At 38.2% G+C, this 18,425-nt stretch overlaps 2 protein-coding genes across 3 annotated transcripts in view; one reads left to right on the top strand and one right to left on the bottom strand.

The window, feature by feature from the left end:
• IFT56 (intraflagellar transport 56) overlaps window positions 1–7,389 on the top strand; it is a 34,804-nt gene extending 27,415 nt beyond the window's left edge. For both annotated transcript variants that reach the window (XM_019750387.3, XM_019750379.3), the window contains exons 17-18: window positions 3,622–3,755; window positions 5,101–7,389. In XM_019750387.3, coding sequence (XP_019605946.2) covers window positions 3,622–3,755; window positions 5,101–5,212 — 246 coding nt within the window. In that variant the 3' untranslated portion in view covers window positions 5,213–7,389. The remainder of the gene's footprint in view (window positions 1–3,621; window positions 3,756–5,100) is intronic.
• On the bottom strand, window positions 862–18,342 carry LOC148757371 (uncharacterized). The gene is made up of 2 exons (XM_088799899.1): window positions 17,726–18,342; window positions 862–1,036 (listed from the first exon to the last, which is right to left on the bottom strand). The coding sequence occupies exon 1, from the start codon at window positions 18,336–18,338 to the stop codon at window positions 17,856–17,858; it is 483 nt and encodes a 160-aa protein (XP_088656025.1). The 5' UTR covers window positions 18,339–18,342; the 3' UTR covers window positions 862–1,036; window positions 17,726–17,855.
• Window positions 18,343–18,425: the final 83 nt, after the last annotated feature.

Raw genomic sequence — 18,425 nt, 5'->3', positions numbered from 1 at the left:
TTTTAATACAATAAATCCGAAGTGTGTTTGGGGCTCCCAGGCACAGGTATTCACGTGGGAAATTAGCAGGGTGAGCCCAGAGTTCAGGTGAGAGGCCGGGCTCAGAGATGTGGTTTTGGAAGTTAACAGCAGTTACGGTGGTGGCAGGAGCAGTAGCCGCAGGAGCACAGAGTGAGGGAGAGGAAGATGAACCAGCGAAAGGTGTGAGGAACCGTGTGGAACAGCACTGATTATGGGACAGGAATAGAAAGAAGAGTCAGTGGAAGAGGCAGAGGATGAACAGAAAGGAAAGAGGAAAACCAGGAGAGAGAAAAACCATGTTTCCATTACATTCCCCCCACCCCCATTCCTGTTTTACCAAAAGCCAAGGGAGGAGAGTGTCAAATCTGCAACTAGATTGACCTGCGTAGGCCTAAGGAGACTGGAATAGCTAGAGAACAGAGTCGGATTAGAAAGCAGATACAAAAAGTGGAATGTAGACCCCAGTCTTTTGAAAAATTGATGCTGAGAAGAAGGAGAAAAATGTGATGCTAACCTAAAAGGGGAAACAAGTTTAGAGATTTGGGGGCGATTTATTTTTGCAGGTGGAGGGGGAGTTCTTTTTCTTTTAGAGTAATGGGTAAGAGTATATCTTTAGACAGAGGAAGAGGACCCATTGAACAGGGAGATTCAAGATTCAAGAGAGTGGGGGCGTTTTTGATGGAGTAAATTGCTAGAGAAAATGAGAGGGGATTGGGGTCAAGATCAAAGGAAGCTAGTGACTGTGAAAAACACTTTGGTGTTCCATGGTGTCTCAGTGGTCCCACGACTACCCACTAGTTCAGTGATTCACTGCAAGGACTCACAGAACTCAACATAAAGTTATACTTATGGCTAGGATTTATTACATACAATACAGGAACAGCAGGAAAAAGAGACGGACAGGCAAAGACTCGTGACATCAACCACTGGCTTTCTTGTCCTCCTTCTGTGCACATTGTACAGTCATGTCTTTCTCCAGCTACAAACTGCAGAGACCTGTGTGAGATGCCATTGTCTAAGAAAAACAGAAAGAACAAATGGGGGGGGGGGAAAGGGTAGGATTAAGTCCTAATATATCAATAATTGCATTAAATGTCAACGGTCTAAATACATTAAATAAAAGACAGATAGCAACAGAGGAGATAAAAATCCATAACCCGACTATGTGCTCTCTACAAGAAACTCACTTCTAATATAATGCTATAGATCGGTTGAAAATTAAAGGATGAAAAAAGATACATCATGAACTAGTTCCGAAGTTTCTTTAAAAAACAAACATATGCTTACCATACAACCCAGCAATTGCACTCATGGGTATTTATCCCAGAGAAATGAAAACATATATCCACATAAACACTTACTCACAGTCAATATTGCCTTTATTTTTAATAGCCCCAAACTGGAAACAATCCAGGCGTCCTTTTGTAGGTGAACGGTTAAGCAAACTGTGGTTTGGCATGAAATACTAGTCAGTAATAAAAAGAGGAACTAGAATGATGAGTCTGACTCCATTTCTGGATGTTTGAATCCTGGCGGCTTTTAAGCCTCACCCCCTCCACTTCCCCTTGTGCCCTGGACAAAATGATAAGAAATCCTGGTTGCTCCCTTCCCTGCCACCATCAGTTGATTCAAACCACACAAGCCCCTGCCTGTTCTCAGGAACTCTCACCACAGCTCTTCCCGCAACCACAGTAAAAACCCAGGCCAGTCTCCTTTCCTTGCTCTCTCGGGCCATTTTGGACCTGCTTGAGAGACCTGCCCTGTTCTCTCCGGAGAACTCAATTATGTCAAGTGAAAAACCTTTTCATGTCCTTTTGGTGTGTGTGTGGTGTCATCATTCTCGACATCCAAACCAAGCTGGGCAGAGGCACCTCCTGCTTTTGTAGGGTTCCGTAACAGACAGAAACCAGCAATATGTGCAATAACTGGGGAAAACAAGGGCATTATGCTGAGTGACAAAAGCCAATCTCAAAGGACCCCATATTGCTTGATTTTATATATATATAACATTCTTAAAAATTATCGACGTAGAATAAATTAATGATCGCCAGGGGTTAGGGATGGTGAGCAGGGAGGGCAATGCATGTGATTATAAAGGGATTTTCCTGGTGATGGAATAATTGTGTATCTGGATAGTGGTGGTTATATGAATCTACACATTTGATAAAATGTCGGAACTATACACACATTGTAGCAATGTAAATTTCCTGGTTTTGATATAATATTACTACATCAGCCATCAGGCAGGGGGGTTGGGTGAAAGTACATGGGACCTCTCTGTATTATCTGCAACTGTCTGTAAATCTATAATTCAAAATTTAAAGTTTTTAAAAAATAAACCAACTAGAGCTATATCCAGCAATTGAGATGAAATCTTATAAGCATATGCGAGACACAAAAGAATGTTTACAGTATTATTTCATATAGATAAAATTCTGAGAGGCAAAGCTCAATTATATTGTCTGAAAATGTATACATAGGTGATAAAACTATAAAGTTAAAGGACTGATGACCATAAAAGTCGGAATACAGTAGTTACTTCTGGAGGAAAGGAGAAGGCTGTGGTACGGAAGTGACACAGGGCTTCTGTTTTGTCGTCAGTGTTTCATTTCTTGACCTGGGTGGTGGTTACACTTGTGTTCACGTAATAATTAATCATTCAATTGTACATTTATATTTCATGCCCCATTCTGTATGTGAGTTATTTCACACACATAAAAAAAATGTTTAAGAGAACATAGGATGAAGGATAAGCAGAAAAGAGGGAAGGGTGAATAAAGGGACAAGTATAATTTGTACCAAAGGGAGGAAAGTTGTGTTTTTCCTATGAAGTATAGAAAAATGCCAAGCCAAGAATGCAATAAAGATCTTAAGAAAATTAGCAGATGTTTAGAACAACAGTTTATAGGAATGGAGAAGTCACTAAACCACACAGAGTGGAGGATTGCTCAGCAATTTGAAGCCTTCAGCAAAATTGGCAACACTGTACATTTATGATTGCCAATTGAGAAATCGAAGCAAAATTTAACGGTATTCAGCATGGTTTACAAGGCCAAGGAAATGTGTAGTATATTTGAGAAAGATACCTGCCACAATAATTAAATGTTTAAAAGATTTGGTGTTTAGAGTAGTAGTCAGTATACATCTAGGCATTGTGAGAACTTAGGAATAAGGTCAGGGAAACACCATCCTCTTGGACTGAACATGATCAAATTAGCATCGAATGAATGATGATCTACAGAATGTATGGAGAAGACATGAAAAACAGTCACTTCAAATCACACTCTCAGAGTTTATCCTCAAGATTAGAATAAAAGTAGAAGTGACAGATGTGTTCGTTATAGCACAACTTGACTATATGTAGAAAAAATGTTATGTTGTTGAAAACTGAATGAAGGTAAGCACATTTAAACTGAACCTGTGTACCCAAACTGTGATTTTCCTTCTTCTTATTTTAATAAGAAATTTAAATTTATCTAATTTGCTAACTGAAGATGTTGTCATTACCCATGCACGCGTTTTATACAGTTCTGTTTCATGGCATCTCTATGTTGTTTCATCCTGTGCAGTGTCGTGACCACAATACTTTCTTTTATTCAGATGGGCCAGTTTTACTATTCAGCCAAAGCCTTTGATGTCCTAGAGAGACTGGATCCCAACCCCGAATATTGGGAAGGCAAGAGGGGTGCCTGTGTGGGCATCTTCCAGATGATCTTAGCTGGGAGAGAACCCAAGTAAGTCAACAGACAAGAGATGCTATTCATTTGCTTGTTTGTGAGACAAAGGAATTGTTTTCATGGATGACGTCCTCTGAAAACTCAAAATTGTCATGATGTTTTAGACTGATGAATAAAGGGTTAAGATGTGTATCTGACCCTTTTTCCTCCAGAATTTTTATTTTATTTTATAGAATTGGATCATTCTAAATCATATATACTAGGGACACCGCTCTTATACTACAGCTCTTATATATAAGAGCAAGATATATATTTGACTCCAACTGAGTTGCCATTTCATAAACAAAGTCTTTTTCAATCTCTTCTGGTTTTTTCTTTGTCTAGGCTTTTTACTGTGTCTTTTAGGCCTTAATGAATTAGGAATGGAATGGATGTCGTTGATAGTTGTTATTTTTCTTCTTTTCTCATATTCCCTGAAATTCTGAGACATTGGAATACATAGAATTAAGTTGTTTGCAGCTCCATTTGTAACAAAATTAAAATACTTAAAAACTAAATTCAATGTTCGAAAAGAACTTCATGGAATATGTTTGTTATCAATGTATGACTATGAGATGTGATTATTTTATAAGTGAATAATCTATCAACAATTACCTCCTGCCTTATATCTACTTCCAGTCCTAAATAAAAGTTTAAAAGAATTTGGTTAAGTAAAAGAGGTTGACTGAAGGAAGAAAGTCAAAAATATGAGAGAACTGTAGATTTGACAAGGTAATAGGAAAGTTTTCGTATGCATTACTTTAAACATTAGTTTTAGTTGTAATTAAATTTAAGTTACTTAAAACATAAATACTAGACATTTAGCAAATCTTGGTCCTTAATTTTCCTGTCTTCCATATTCATTGATGTATTACTTTTCTTGAAGAAATCATTCCTTTGGCTTTTTGTAAAACGTCACAGACATGGCAGTGACACCCAGTTTAAAGTGATTAGCACCTGAAACAGAAGTGAAATCTGGGACTCAGACAAGTTAAGTGACTTGTTAGTGTGGAGCTAGAATTTCAACCCAGCTCTTGGAACCCAACTCCTTGATATACCCTCTTTCTACTCTGTCCTGCAAAATAAGCACAGAAGTGGAAATATTTATGTCCTATCAGGACAAAAAGATTAATAGCATGTATGCAGGTAATATAAGTAAACAAGGAAAACTTGGGTTGGAGAGAAGGAGGTCACAGAATTTTCATTTCACTATATGCCACCCTAAGAACGAAGGCTAGGAAGGAAGGAGTCTGTCACCAAAAATGCCCTACGAGAAGTATATGAAGAACAGTTACGAGTTTATTTTACTTGTTAATTCTCATTCTCTGTTGAAGCATTTTGTCCTTTCAAATCTTTTCCTCAGAGACACCCTTCGAGAAGTCCTCCATTTACTGAGAAGCACGGGTAACACCCAAGTAGAGTACATCATCCGGATCATGAAGAAATGGGCCAAAGAAAATAGAGTGCCTGTCTGAGACAGCTCCACAGGCCTCGGAACCAGCCACCACCTTGACATAAAATTGAAAAGCGTTTTCCTCAAGTTTGATGTAAGATGCAGGCTTCTATTTCATTGATGTTTTCCTTCCCTGCTCTTCAAGCCACAAAACCAGCGGCTGGCTGCTTAGAACTTGCCACCTGGCTGAACTAAGTGCCATAGTCTGTGCTGTGGCCCCAGGAGGATCTGAGTAGCAATAAGACTTTGGTCTTCGGTGCCTTTCTTCCAAAAATACTCAGAGTACTCTTAGGTCATTCACTGACTTGAAGGAGAACGGCGAACTTTTTTTTGTATTAACGTTCTATGGCATTTTCTCCAAGCTGCAATCACAAATGCCGTTAATGTTCAAGAGTTGCCGTCATTCTCTCATCTTATTTTTAGCCATCTGTGTACATTCTTTTTACTGGGGAATTCCATAAAGAGTTCTGTAATGCGTCTCTGAATCTTGCATCTCTTAACAGAGGTTATAAATAGCTATATGATTCCAAGAATGGCAGTCAGATCCTTTATCAAGCTGTCCAGTCATTAATAGCTAATAGACTTATGGAATTACTCTTTCAGTAATTGCATTCTTGATGATTATAACATGTTACAGTGGAGTAAAGGAGTATTGCAGTCTTTTAAAAGGTGAGTACTATGAAAAAAAAATCTGTGTGGTACATTTAAGGTTATTCAGGAAGCAAACTATACAAATCTCATTTTTCACTTCTCCATTATATTTTAGGTAACAAAACAGGTTAGGTTTTTTTTTTCATGTATCTTGCTGAATAAACATCAATTTTGAAAGTAGGGCTACAAAGATATGTATGCATTATGGCCATTTGCTCGTATTAATGTAATGATATAGAATATGGATTGTGTAGAGCCCTTTGCGAGATCTCCCAAGGGCCTCACTCTATCCAAAGTCATATTCCAGGCCCATGTTTCTGAGCTTTTGCAACATAAACCTATTATACAACTGAGCATTCTGAGGCTCACAAGCTATTTTCAGAAAATAGCTCTCCATGTTTTTCTGTACCAGATTACCTTTGTTTCTACACCATGTAATTTTTTTTCCTGGGAGTTTAGGGTACTCAGTGTTAGAGGTGTAGAAAGCGCAGAGCCATCCCTAGCCAGCATGAGCACTGAAAGTTATAATTCCTTGAAGCACTAAAGACAGGAGAATTCCTATAAGCACTGTATCAGTTGCTCCACCTATACCCCGACCATCTCACTGCAGATGAAAGTGCATAGAATGGAGATGGGAACATGGCAGGAGTCAAAGACAGTTGCAAGAGGTTCTTTCAGCTCTACTCAGGAAGATGACCAGTTTTCTCATCTTTTAGCTTAGACCCAGATCTAAGCAGTGCAGAGCACAAATCAAAATAAACTGGCCTGGATAACTGAATTGTAGAAAACAAAGTTACATCTTTTTTGTATGCCAAAGCTTCTCTGTTTCATTATGTTGTTCCTACTTTTTAAATAATTGGTTCTCAGCATCTAAAGTACTCGGTGGGTCAGATCTGGGCAGAACCTGCTATAATTTTTAGAATCTTTCTGGTAATTCTTAACTTACCTCACTTAAAATATTAGGAAACGTAACAGTGGAAAAAGACAAATGGAATTCCTCAGTGACTTTTAGCAATGAAATTTGTCTTCCAGTTAATTGCTGTTATTTTCAGATTTCCTATACTTAGAAAGCTTTTCCACTGATGGCGATTTACTTTTCAATGAGCTTTTGTTGAATTTAACACTTCTCCCTGTGTTTTCCTGTCTTTTGGGGGGAAAAAATTAGATATTCAAAAAATAGCAATTCCCAGAATTTTAGACTCATTTTTTAAAAAAGTTTTTTAATCTGTAGAATTGAACCAAAAAACATAAAGACTAGTTTAGGAGAGATACCATCCAATCCTGCCATTAAGGGTAGCTACTTCTGGAATGTCTTGGACCCTTCCCAAGATTGCACAGCTGTTTTCCTTCATGTGGTGATAGAGGAGAGAGAAAGGTCCCAGCTCAGGAATGTAGTGTAATGTGTACAGTTCATAGCATCAATGGACTATTTATAGTTTGTAGCAAATATTACTTGCAAATGGAAAAAAATGTTACAATTATTTTTATACTTCAAAAGAATTATTCTACTGTAATATATTAAAATTAAAGTTTATTTGGTTCTTATTATGACATTCTGTGAGTGTGGTGAGTGGGAGCCCTGGGTATATCGTGTGCCTTCTCCCCTTTCTTTCCTGACCCCAGAGTAAAGGGGGGAAAAAACCCCAACGTTTTGGGCTGCACCAGCTGCACTTCGTAAGAGGATAATAGATATTTATTCCCTAAGAATTCCTGTCCGCAAAGGCCCATGTTTCCTGCTAAGTCATTTTAGGTTTGGCTCTTTGCTGACTTACAGTCCATTCCACACATTGTATGACCAGTGCACACTACAATACCGCCCACATAGAAAGCGCTCATGTTCTTGTTTACTGAATAGTTAAACATTCAATAGGTGGTAGAGCAGGGCACTTGTGAGACCTGACCTCATATATGCTGGTTCCCATCTAATTACTGTTTTATCATGTGCCAACATATACGAGGTGCTAGGGTTGTGACTATACATAATGCATAGTCCTGACCCTTAAAGGGGCTCAGTCGAACAAGTCTACACAACTAAACACAGTAACGTGATTGTTGTCGTCAGTAGGAACAAAGCCTTGAGAGGTAAAAGAAGGCAACGTGAACGTTCGTATCCTTATAAATGGGAAATGTCCTGCCCGCCCCCCCCCCCCCCCCAGAAGCGGTCAGAATGGATCCTGAAACTCCAGAGCTAACAAGATGCCCAGGCTTCTGCCACGTGTGCAGCATATGCAACATACACCCACGAACACAGACGACAAAGGACTGTTTTCTTCCGTTAGAGCTTGGCACACTGAAAACCTTGCAAGCAGGTGGGCATTACATCGTAATAGTTATATCTACCTTATAATGGCAAAAACGAATTAGTGACTTGCTAGTTCTTATACTTAGGACTGTCTCAATCTGACTTAGATAGTCCTCTTCTCTCTCTTCTTCATCCTATACAATACTAGTAAGGCTTACATGTATTATATGATAATGTTCAAACAGTATTCTGCCTATTTAGAGATGAGCTCAGAGAAGCAGAACTAGGGACCCGATCATATGCCTATAACCCAGCTTACCTCCGACTGCAGGAGTGTGGGAGGAATATAAGCCAGCACAAAGGAAAACACTAGGTGAATGCAATCAGCTGAGGTGTGCGAACTGAGTGTGTAGTGTCCAGACAAGTTGACACTTTTCTTTTTACATTAAAACCCTTTCTTTAAATAACACCTAACTGCCAAATACAACTAGGAACTTTCCTGGTGTTTGGGGCAAATGGGAGGAAAGGAAGCAGACGCAGCAGGTCTACCAGTCAGGCTGCCCCTCTTAGGGCAGCACAGTTCCCAGACCTCAGACGTAGGGAATAAGTACCCTGCTAGGTGACCTTTGGGTGAGAGGACAGTGGGAAGCACAGACTTGGGTGTCCATCGCATAAATTACGGGTGCATGTTACCTCATTTGATTCATCGTATTTTTTTAATATTCACTCCTGTACTCGTGCATTTATCTGGTCAGTTACTTATATCCCACTGTGTTCCAGATTTGTGATAATTTTCCAACATATGAATAGATATGTTGCAGATAAGAGTAAAGGAAATCAAGAACAAAGTTCATATACAAAAAGTAATACCAGAATTACTAAAGATGGACCAGAAATTCACCTTCAAGCTTCTTCCCAACCGAAGCAAAGAGTGAAACAACCAGACACAAAATTCACAACCACTGTGTGTGAACGAATACCCTCAGGGGAAGAAAAACCTGGATTCCCAGTAATTGTTCATGGGTTCCTGAATTAGGTTTTCTGCACTATAACAGACATAACTATATGCTTAACGAAAGTTTCAAGGGGACCTATTGCTCCTTTAAACATGTACAGGTCTTTCCTACTATGCAGTTACATGTGTCCATCTATTTCTAATTTCCTCTGTAAACATATAATTATACTCTCCTTTGCCAGTGTCTGAAGAGTAGTTATTAATGTGCTGGAGCTGAGACAAGCTATTCAAGTTTTTAAAATTACAAGCATATGTTAGGATGGAAATATAGGTAATAGTGACCTAAAAAATAACCGCAAGGTACTGTAAAAGCAATGAAATGATGGAATAGCATACACATAGTTATACATTTACTGAGGAAATTCAACAGGCAAAAAAAACACTGTGGAGTAGGTTAAATAGAAAAGCCAAATAGGGGAAGTGAATCTTAAGCTGAAACTTGAAGTATAGAACTTAATTAGGTAGAGAATAAGTAAGCAATTATGTCAGATGACGATAAAAGTACAAGTGAAGCCATGAATAATACTTACAGATGTTTAATCTTAACTTTAGTTGTTCCTATTCTTTATTTTCATGTAGAGGTTAATTTGTCCTTTGAAAAACAGTATGGCCTTATTTGTAAACTTCTAGTTTCATACTGTGACCCAGCAATTTCATTCTTTGGTGTATGTTGAACAGATACTCCTGTATGTGTACAGCAGGAGATATGTGCAAGATGGTCCTCATAGCGCTGACCCCAGGAAAAGCCTGGAAACAAACCAAATACCCACTGACGGGAATGGATAAATAAACTGCGGTAAAGTCAGAATGGAATATTATACGAAATAACTGAACTATAGCCTCTTGCAACAATGCGAATGACACTTAGCAATAAATTGCTTATAGTAATAACTTTTTATAATTAAAAGACAACTCAAACATAAATATAAAATCAAAATGGAAGCAGGAGAATGATGAACAAAGAAGTCAGGTTGGTGGTTATCAGGATTGGGAGAGAAACGGGCTGGGGTGGAGAGGAAACAACATAGATTCAACCAAAAATAGACCAACAGTATTGGGAGGACAGGGATGGGAAGTTGTGGGGGATGGGAAGTGTCCATGTTGGGGGCGAGTGTGAGAAAAAGCTAAATCTTCATATTTCATTGCACTATGATAAGTGGAAAAAAATTTCCACAATTTAGTTTTGAGAAGCACAGGAGACCGAGCAAACCGAAGAATCACAGAGTGAAGCCATATTTGCAGGAAGCACTTTGCCCTGTAGCAGAGAAACATCAGTGTGAACAGTTCCACAGATGCTAATCAAAGGAGGTGCAGGAGAGTAAATGTAAAACCCTGAGTCGTAACGTAAATAAATGCCTGCCAGGTGGGCTCGTGGACCTGGGGTCCCATGGCATGTATATTCACCAAAAGAACTGCTCCAGGAAAACTCATCTTCCTCAAAGATAAACAGACAATGTAGCTAAGGCTCTATAGAAAATTAACACAAGAGAAAAGAAAGGGAGGAAGAAAGGAAAGAAGGAAGGAGAAGGAAAGAAGGGAGGGAAATAGTGGACAAAAAATATCACTAGAAAATTGGTGATGTGTGTATGAAAACTAACAAAACATAAAATAGTAGAACTCTGAAAGGAAATAGAAAATAGTTTAGTTCATTGATAGTTCACCTTTAAGTTATCATTCAAGGTGATAAATCAAGAAGTAAGTATATAAGGGTATTTTACAATACCAAGTTAAACATAAAGTATAGAAAAGGAAAATATATAAATTTTATCTTTGATCATAGTATTAAATTATAGACAATGTCCAAAGAAAATGAGGATTAAGCGTATTATAAAATTTTCCTATTAGAACACAAATATAAACCTTCCAAATTATCAGCAGTAATGTACATAAAACAAAGCAAACAGATCATCAGTTCACGGAGGATTTTTTTAAAAGACCTAAAGGAGAAAACGTGACATAAGATAATGTGGCCGATCTATGCTCAGACGTACCTCTCATGTCAAAAATGTAAATAGGCTGAACTCACCTATTAAATGAAAAAGATTGGCAGATTGGATCACAAAGCACAACCGAACTCTGTGCTGTTTACGCATAAATGTTGATAATAAAAGATGGGCAATAGTACAATCAGGCAAATGCAAATAAAAAGAGAGCAGGTGTCACAATCACACAGGGTTGAATCCAGGTCAAAATCATTAAGCAAGTCAAAGGAACACACTTTGAATGATAAAGGGTCCATTTCTCAATGAAAATATAACAGTTATGAATATGCAACAAAGGAAATGGCATCAATATTAAAAAAACAAACGGTAAGAGTGACAATGACAATAGTAGTAGATTACAATTCATACCAGTTGAAATGAAAAAACTGTAAGTAAAATGTATAGATAACTTAAATACCACAACTAAAGGAATATATTGTTAATATAGCTTATACCTTGAAAACACAACAGATTTCCTTTTCCGGGACCCATTGAACATGCATTCAATAAAGCTGACTGTACACTAGCCACAAACACTCAGGTAAATACCTTCAAACACTCAGATAAGTGCTTACTATGCACCAGCCACTCATCAAAGCACTTCACATACATTAACTCAATCCCAACAACTTTAAAAAGTATGTATATTATTATTCCCATTTTGCACACTAAGACACTGAATGCTGAAGGTGCTTGCATTAAAGTTACAGAAGGGAAGCAGGAGTCTCAAAAATAGAACCAATGCAGATGTTTCTAATCATAAAAGTAGAAGCTAATAAAGCCAAAAAATGAAGAACCATACCACCCAAACAAAAAAAAGGAAGACAGAAAAGAAAACCAATTAACCAACCAACCAACCAACCAACCAAGAAAACTCAAACAAATAGCAAACAAAAACCTAGACAAAAACCCTCTTTTCACTTTGGGATAAAAGAAATACCACGCTATAGCCGAACTGGATTAGATATAAGGCTCAGAGGACAAGTTAAGGTGTTGAATCCTTATATTAATAGACAGAAAAAAAAATGAGTGACTTAAGTATCTTATCAAGAAGTAATACAAAGAATATTGAAATAAACATAAGGACTCTGCCAAGAAAAATGAATAAACTCTGAAATTAATGAATTTAAAACTAGAAAAATGGTATAATTAAGAAGTAAGCAAAGGAGCTACTTCTTTGAAAAAAAATAAACAAAACTTCATCTAACGAATCAAGGTGAGGGTGAGAACACATACATACAAATTATCATAGGTCTTGGATATATTCATAGAAGTGCAAGTACGGGGTTAAATTAAAGAGTATATACATTTGTATTTGACAGGTATTACTGAATAGCTCTATACAGAGGTGATTCCAATTCCTGTCTCCACCAGCAATGAATGAAAGTGATTGTTTCCCCAAACCACAGCAGCACAGTATTACCTTTTTTTTTTTTTTGCATTTGTCAACCTGCTAAATGAAAAATAGGATCCCTGTATAAGTTTTTAATGTGTATATTTTGTGGGTGCAATCTTTGCTAGAAGTGAAATCAGTGTTCTGTTTGGGTCACGAAAAGAAGTTGGGAGCTTTTCTCCTATTATTCTATAATGTACACTTTAAATAATATTAAACCTAGTGTCCTGTAAAGCCTTGGTAGAATTTCTCTGTGACACGTTCTGGTTCTAGCTTTCTTTTCCCCCCTTTTTCTTTGGGAAAAGGGAGGGCTAGTTCTCTGGCAGCAGCGTTCTTGATTTCTTCTGTTCCAATTGGCCTGGATTTTCTGTTGTTTCTGAAGTCAGTTTTGTTATACTTGTTACAGTTTTTTTCTAGGATAAGCCATTACTGTGATTCACAGTGCTTTTTACCACAACATGTTCTTCCATTTCGTGTAGTGGACATGTGGTGGATAGCCTGACAGGCCCCTTACCCTTTCTTGGAACAGCCTCCTGCTCTCCGCCCCAACTCCATCTACCTCATCACAGGCTCCTGGTAGCTATACTTTCCTCCTAGTTGTTTGATCAAGGGGTGAGCACCTGACCCAAATTAGGTCAGTCAGGGAAACTTCTCTCTGATTTTGGAACTGGACCTAAACATTTCCTAATTTAGTCTGGTCTCTCCAACAAAGATGGGAAAAAAAAAACAATTGGGGTAAGTATAACAAGGCCATATTTTAAATCGGGTAACTTGGGGAGCAGAGAAAGCTAGTCCACAGAGAGAGGGGAGCAGAATAAAACAGATCTTAGAGAGAAGCAGAAATGAGACAGAAAATATTGCCTGGAGTCTGTGTAGCTTTCCTAGTCCCTAATTCTGGTTCCATCTTCTTGGAGCCGAATTGTGTTCCGTCCCTTGGGTTCTGGGACAAATTCCAGCATCTGCTTTGTAAACTTCTCTGTGTATTCAACTAGCTTATGTTGATTTCTTTTACGATACCTGAAACCAAAAGTTCTAATATTATTCAGTTCTAATTCCCACTGCTCTTCTTTCCACGCTGTTGGGGCATGGCAGCTCATTCCATCCTTCCAGGCCCTTACAGTCTGTCTCTGATTCTGTGGTCATGCCTTCCCTTGTTCTATTGACCCATATCCTCCTCATCCTTAAAAAGTAGTCCTTGTTTCCTCCATAAAGTTTCCCTAACTATGCCAAACCTCTTTGATTTCTTCCTTCTCTGAATGTCCATGTAACATTTGTATATTGGGAGGAGAGCTGAAAAATGTTTGCCCAGTTATGCCAAATAAATCTCAAAGCTTTTCCATCTCACGCATCAGACTTTCACACAGAATCTTTTAGTCCTCCCGCTTCTGCAGTGTGAAATTCCCATACTCTGGCCCCATGGTTATAATCTCATGAACCTGCTCCGGTAAACCTACTATTAGTTTAGTACTTCATTACTTAAAGCACACAGGTTCTGCTCAGGGAACTGTTCAACATGAGCTTCTTAAAATTGGAAAACAGAAAGTAATTATACTTTATAAGCATAAAAGTTGAAGTGTATATGGAATGTCCATTAATAAGTTCACTATATAAACAAATTGTGGTATATTCATAAATGGAATACTGCACAGCAAAAAATAAGCATACTGGTAATATGCAATAACATGGATGAATTTTAAAACCATTATGTTGGTTGAAGGAAACCAGACGTAATATATATGTGAATACATACTTTATCATTCTGTGTACATAGCATCCACATGGGCAAAACGAATCTATGATGACATAAGTCAGAATGGGGATTAGTTCTGTGAGGGTATTGAGTGGAAAGGTACAGGAAAGACCTTTCTGGCATGAAGGAAATCTTATATATCTTGAAGTAATGATCAAAGGGGTGTACACAAAAACAAAAATTCATCAAGTTGTATGCATCTTCCTGTATGTTAAGGATTCCTGAATTTAAAAATTAAAAAAGATGCAAATGTTCAGCTACCAGAGTTGGCTTCACATTAAAACAAGCACAGCTAGACTGTCACCAGCTGATAGCAGTTAAACTTATTCTGTTTCTAAAACCGGCCACTCAGTATCCGTCTTCAGATCACTTTTCAGTTTTGTGAATATACATCCAGAGATATTTTAGGTATATATAAACAAAATTATCAAAATTGTGTGCTGAAGATGTTTTAGATAGTAATTATTCATGAAAAAGGTAGGAGTACCTTGATTTCACATGGTATTTTATGTATTATTTAAAAAAGAGCACCTGATCCTATAGCTCTACAGTTAGTTAACACTAGTATCTTAGATAATCTAATATCTGAAAGATATAGTCTTTTAAAGACTTTGTATTGAACAGGCATTGACTTCGACCTCTTTCCAGCCTCCTCAAAGGCCTTCACCACTCAACAAAAGTGATTTTCCAAATTTGTACAGAAGTGCATAGGTTGACATGCTCTACCCCTGGAAAGTCCCTAGCTACTAAATTAATTTTTCCCACCTATTCAGTCTCCAACTAGTAAGGTGGCTGTCCATTTCAAAGTGTTGACTGCAACCAGTTAGAAGATTGTGAAATCAATTTTGAGGGTCACAAGTAGTGTTAAAAAAAAAAAAGGAATTCACTGTCAGAGTGAAGCACACTAATCCTTCCAGGGCTAGAGTTGGGGAGCAACATGTGATACACACACCGGTATCTCATTGGAATTCCTGGGTTAATTTGTTGAACAGGTAACATCGTACAGCCTAATTTTATATTATCACCACTACCTGTGATTTATGAAATGGGGTACAGGGGAGTTTTATTTGCTGATAGAAAACACAGAATTTTCAATTGAGTCCCAATGAAGAACATTAAATATGTTTTTGGGAACGGATTTCATCAGGTATAGTGTGTGTGTGTTTGTGTGTGTGTGTGTGTGAAAATACACTAATCAAACTAGTGTAAATTGCCCTCAGAGAAGTTGCCTTAGTATCAGAATAAAAAGAAATAAAGTAAAAAATACAGAAGCATGTTCAAATGTAGCTGCTAGATTTGGAATTATGAATAGTGAAAATATTGAGAAAAATGTTCAGTCTAATCAGAAAATCTTGACTTTACGTCTTATTCTGAAAAGAAAAAGATAGTGCATTTCCTGTAAGTGAAAATTGAATACCTTCAAAATTAAAAGGACACTGGAAAATACACCATCATCAACTTGTCAATAAGCCCCTCAGATATGTTCTTAAGGGAAAGGCATAAAGTTATTGGCACAATTTCTCAGTTGTTCTGCAAGTCTTAATGAAAGAAGACAATCACTGAATTCAGTTCCTATCAATGTAGCAGAAGAGGAATAGATCATACTAAGTGCCGACAGTCTTTTTCATCCAGTATTTATGAATATGGTGCTTTTTTTTTTTTTGGTGACAAAGCAGTTGATAAATTAAAAACTATAACTCTTGGCAATAACACAATATCAACTCTATTACCACAGAATATTTTGAAGAATCAATGATTATGCAGTCACAGTCTAACTTGATGAAAGTATTAATATTGCAAGTTGCATAACACTTTTATGTGATACGTGCAGCAAGAAAGTTTTATAGAAGAGTTATTGTCTGTGTGAAGAAAATTATATTCAGAACTAGAAAATAGCATTTAGGTCAATAAAAATTAACCTATACAATTTATACTGGAATTGCAAGGGCTAGAACAACAAATATCAAGAAACATAGTTTAAATAATATTTTTAGAAACCAATAAAAAGATAATTTGAAACATTAAATAAAAACAAAACATTGTATATAAGGTTCATTTGGTTTCAAAACCTTAAATATAATTGAATTACACTTGTTCTATGAAGAGAATAAATTATTGCGACTGAGTACTTCATTTACACAGAAAATCGATTGCCAGACATGAAATGTATCATCATGTTGCATTAAAATGAAAGAACTTAATGCTAAGAGAAAATAGATTCACATTACTACTACTCACGACTGCCTATATACATGAACTAGGACCTTCAATTTTGGCCTATTTAAAAACAAAGGATAAGATCAGGCTCAATCGTTGACCAAATGTGCATGTAGCATTGTTCTCATGAATGCTGGACTGGAATAAATTTATGAACAGGTAAGGCGTTATATAAAATTGTTGCTAATTTGCTTCAGTACTGCTTATTTTTTTTATTAATTGAAGTTTATTGGGGTGACAACTGTTAGCAAAGTCACATAGGTTTCAGGTGTACAATTCTGTAATACATCATCTATGTATCACATTGTGTGTTCACCACCCAGAGTCAGTTCTCCTTCCAGCACCATATATTTGATCTTGTTTATATTTATTTCCATGTTGTTTTATAAAATGTTTATATTACCTTTGTTGTTCTTACTGTATTCTACACAATAACGTATTGTGAAACTTGTATTTCAGATATGTGTGTGTACATACATATGTGTGTACACTGGATTACAGTGCAAAATCTCTTTACTGTGGGTTGTGGTTCACAAAGTTGGAAAAACAGTCAATGCGTTAGAAGTTAGAAGATAAAATTGGATGAGTAACACACCTGCAGAACCATGTGGCACACAGACCACCAGTTTGCTATCTGAGCTGCATTGTGGAGGATACAGAATATGAGTTAAATATAAAATTGACTTTGCAGGTTAAGTTGCAGCTAGAATAGAGAATGATATAAAAGTAAAGCAAGTGTTTTAGAAGCATTAATATAGCCCCATTGCAAGACTGGCAGGAAAAGAGACTGAAGACAGAAGGTGATTAAAGTGGTAAGACAATCCAGAAATGAGACCTTAATACAGAATCAAGAGGAGCAATGGGAAAGAGGATACTGGAGGTAAAACAAGAGTGGAAAGGGAAAATGGTAGCATTTTAAAGCTGGGAGCGACCTCTGGAACCATCGATTCCATCACCATGTTCACACAAATAGGAAAAGTAATAGGAGAGCAAAAAACTGAACCTACTCAGAATTTGTCTATGACGTCACACTGATTCAAAGAGTCGTCAATAGGTGATAGAATTGTAATCCGGTCAATGGAATTAACAGGATTCCTTCAGGATGTGGAGGGTGTGCTTTCAAAGCTTTCTACTGAGTGGACTGAAATGGACAGTAATTGTCATCCATTTTATATGAATTCCAATTAGTTTAATCAAGGTGTGCCTACGAGGCGGGCCCAATCCAGGTTTCTCCCCCACCACGAAATGGGTCATTTAGCATTCAACTTTTTAAGAGCGTACGTACCCTAAAATACCAAACCCTCGAGAAGTTTTCATTTCAACCGCTCAGGCTTTATAAATGAGCTCAGAACTGCTCACTTGCTGGTGTCCGATTTCCCAACCGCAAAACGTTACTGAGCTTTTTACGAAGGTGCTCACACAATCCCCACCGCAGGAAGGCGAGAAAACACAGGCTTCGGTCTAGGAAACCGGTCTAGGAAAGGGACGCCTGTGGGAGTCAGTGTTGCGCTCTGCGGAAGGAAGCCGCAGGGCGAGTCCGGCTGGAGTGAGCCATTTCCTTTCTTTCCTCGATATTTAGGGCTGAGGGGGAGCTGGGCGGGCAGGTACATCGGCTTGTCCCCGCGTCCCTCTACCCTTTCTCCGAATCCGCCCTGAACAGCCGGCTGACAACTCCAACTCTCTAGTGCCGAGAGCGGGAGGGATGTGCCGGGAGCTCCCGCACCCGGCGCCATGACTAGGTCGGCCCCAGGCACATCCCGACACTCGCCCTTGGCAAGCCCCGAGCGCGCCGCCGGGTTCCGGGTGCGAAGAGGAAGCTTCTCGGGAACCCCCAAACCCCTCCCTTTTAGTAAGGGTGCAGACGGCGTCTTCGTTTCCAAGGAAACCGGCCCTGCCATGACGTCACTTCCGCTGACCTGTCTGGCCTCCCAGACTGTTGGGAGGAAAAGAGGAAAACTGAGCCACAGCCACGACGGTGGACGCGA

This window comes from Rhinolophus sinicus, chromosome 8 (assembly GCF_057876585.1).
Source record: "Rhinolophus sinicus isolate RSI-liver-muscle chromosome 8, RSI-T2T, whole genome shotgun sequence".
Lineage (NCBI taxonomy): Eukaryota > Metazoa > Chordata > Mammalia > Chiroptera > Rhinolophidae > Rhinolophus > Rhinolophus sinicus.
Note: the sequence above shows the minus strand (reverse complement) of the source record. Positions and strands in the feature narration are given on the sequence as shown.